Source organism: Typha latifolia, chromosome 2, assembly GCF_019914945.1.
Source record: "Typha latifolia isolate L0001 chromosome 2, TyphaL0001v2, whole genome shotgun sequence".
Classification (NCBI taxonomy): domain Eukaryota; kingdom Viridiplantae; phylum Streptophyta; class Magnoliopsida; order Poales; family Typhaceae; genus Typha; species Typha latifolia.
Window position 1 is genome coordinate 10,204,305 of NC_133087.1, and position 2,895 is coordinate 10,207,199.

Sequence of the window (2,895 nt, forward strand, 5' to 3'; positions counted from 1 at the left end):
TATGAAATTACTAGCTTATTATCTTTCTAGATAGATTCCCTGAATAAAGTCTTGTATATAAAAATTATCAGTCACATTTAACATTTCCTTCTGAAACTGTACACGGGTTTATGACAAAGAAGTAGCTCATATATTAGCCATTCCATACGGAGAAGTGCTGGAGGCCGGAGTATGATTTACCGTTAATTTAGCTGCCCGATCAAAAAGCCTCAAGCAGCTAGGAAAATTCCCTTTTTGGAAAATGCAATAAACTTATAAGAGGGTCAGACCAGAGAAAATTAACGTCGTGGTGGTAGCGAAATCCGTAATTGCGAATCAAATTACGGAGGCCATGCCAATATGCCATATAGGTTTCAACAAAAATGTATGATAGCAACAGCTAGGAAAGCTATGCGAAGGGGGGATGCACTTACCTCCAACTTGCCTCAATTAGGTCCCACTCCCTTCCCCCGCATTCAATCTGCCCCCTCTACCCATCTCACGTTTACATCTCAAAGAAGAGTGGAGAGAGAGAGAGAGAGAGAGAGAGAGAGAGAGAGAGAGAGAGAGAGAGAGAGAGAGAGAGAGAGAGAGAGAGAGAGAGAGAGAGAGAGAGAGAGAGAGAGAGAGAGGCTACCTTCATTCCCATGGATCTTCCCCTCAAAGCACCCCTTCTTCATGTGTTGACCTAAAATAGAACATTCATCCACCTATCAAAACTCCAGAAAAGAATCAATAATTCTAGTAGCAAACAAACACCACAGACTAGGGCATGGAAGGAAGCTGCGCAGAGGAGCCGGTTGCGCCGCAGCAGCGGATGGGTAGCGGCATGAGCACGGTTCTTGACCCCATCCCTGAGGAAGGCAAAGAGGTAGTGTCAACGGGCAAGGGAGTAGTCCTCCATTCCCTGACTGAGCCGGTGCCGGTCGCTCCGCTGCAGCGGATGGGAAGCGGCATGAGCACGGTTCTTGACGCTATCCCTGAGGAAGCCACAGAGGTAGCGTCAAAGGAGAAGGGAGTAGTCCTCCAAATCCGAACTGAGCCGGTGCCTGTCGAGCCGCTGCAGCGAATGGGCAGCGGCGCGAGTGCGGTGATCGACACAGTCTCTGAGCAAGCTAACACTGATAGTGACTCACGAAAGTTGCCTTCTTCTCGGTACAAGGGAGTGGTCCCCCAGCCCAACGGCCGTTGGGGCGCCCAGATCTACGAACGCCACCAGCGCGTCTGGCTCGGCACATTCGGCGACGAGGATGAGGCTGCCCGCGCCTACGATGTCGCCGCGCAGCGCTTCCGAGGCCGGGACGCCGTTACCAACTTCAAGCCCCTCTCCGACTCTGACGACGACGGCGCGGCCGAGCTGTCGTTCCTCGCTACCCACTCCAAGGCTGAGATCGTCGACATGCTTCGCAAACACACCTACAGCGACGAGCTACGCCAGAGCCGGCGGGTCTACGGGCTCGGTCGTAGCTTTGGAAGGCGAACGGGGGGGTCGAGCGGCCTGGGATCTTCTCGCGAGCTGTTGTTCGACAAGGTGGTGACTCCCAGCGACGTGGGGAAGCTGAACAGGTTGGTGATCCCCAAGCAACACGCGGAGAAGCACCTGCCTCTGGAGAATGGAAGCAACCAGGCGAGTAAGGGAGTGCTGCTGCTTTTCGAGGATGGGTGTGGGAAGGTGTGGAGGTTTCGGTACTCGTATTGGAATAGTAGCCAGAGCTACGTGCTAACCAAAGGATGGAGTCGTTTTGTGAAGGAGAAGAACCTCAAAGCTCGGGATGTGATTAGCTTCTGGAAATCGTCTAATGGAACAGAGAAGCAGTTGTTTATTGACTGCAAGCCGTGCGCGGTGGTGGATAGGCATGTTCATGGGGTTAGGCTTTTTGGGGTGAACATTTCCGATCAGGTATCCGGTGGTAATGATGATGAGAGTGGCAGTGGAAAGAGAAGTAGAGAGACGACGTTGTTTCCAACACAACAATTCTTCAAGAAGCAAGACATCAGTATAGGAGCTTTATTATAGTGGTATCTCCTTTTTCCGGTCCCTTCATCTTTAATTAACTTTCTTTTCCTTTCATTTAACTTCCTTATAGGGAAGTGTACATCGTGTGACGATAAAGAACAGATAATGTAGCTAACTAAATCAACACCAATTCTTGATCAAGCGAATTTTATTATCCAACTATTATTCTATGATTTCTTGCTAACAATGGATCATGTAGTGGGACTAGCTTTTGCTAATACAGGGTTCATTTCGATGGAAGAATACGATGTAATTTATTGCATTTCTGTTTCTATTTCGTACATTGGCATTAATTGGTTAGGATCGATGCCTTGGAGGAGGATCTTCAGAACTTTTAAACTAATTAAGAGAACACCATGGTCACTGCTTCTACTATATGGTCTTAATATAGAGGGAGAACTAATCTATCTTCTTTCTTTGTTTCCCATCCAAATATGTAACATACATCATCCATTATGTGGTTTTTCCTATGGTGAAAGCTAAAGTAGCTTGTGGTATCATTAATTTTATGTTTAATTTCGATAAGCATTTTATTGATCATGGCTGCTTTTATATTCCTTTCGCTAACAATACTAGCAAGGTTCTTGTCCTAACAGTAGGCTTACAACACTATAGGGCCATTTGGTTTTTGGTATCTCCAAATACTGCACTTATAGATGAAGAATCTAGCTTGAAATTTACTATTTAGTTTAATGTATTAGAAATATAATGCAGCATCTCTCGATTACCAAAGGAAAATCATATCCATAAGTACTTAAAAAGAAATATTTCAAAATAGATACAACATATGAAGTTGCCTTCGGACGCTTCGGAACACAAGTACCCTAACTCACGGGAAGAACTGATCAGCACCTTAGCTGCATGTCACCATGTATAACACATAAATACCTTAACTGTCT

At 46.3% G+C, this 2,895-nt stretch overlaps 1 protein-coding gene across 1 annotated transcript; it reads left to right on the plus strand.

The window, feature by feature from the left end:
- The first annotated feature begins 487 nt into the window (after positions 1 to 487).
- Positions 488 to 2,155, plus strand: LOC140782994 (putative AP2/ERF and B3 domain-containing protein Os01g0140700). The gene has a single exon (XM_073129932.1). The coding sequence runs from the start codon at positions 752 to 754 to the stop codon at positions 1,994 to 1,996; it is 1,245 nt and encodes a 414-aa protein (XP_072986033.1). The 5' UTR covers positions 488 to 751; the 3' UTR covers positions 1,997 to 2,155.
- The last annotated feature ends 740 nt before the right edge of the window (positions 2,156 to 2,895 follow it).

Bases quoted from the DNA above. Each gene is read 5' to 3' on its own strand.
- LOC140782994 (XM_073129932.1), top strand. From the start codon at position 752: ATGGAAGGAAGCTGCGCAGAGGAGCCGGTTGCGCCGCAGCAGCGGATG.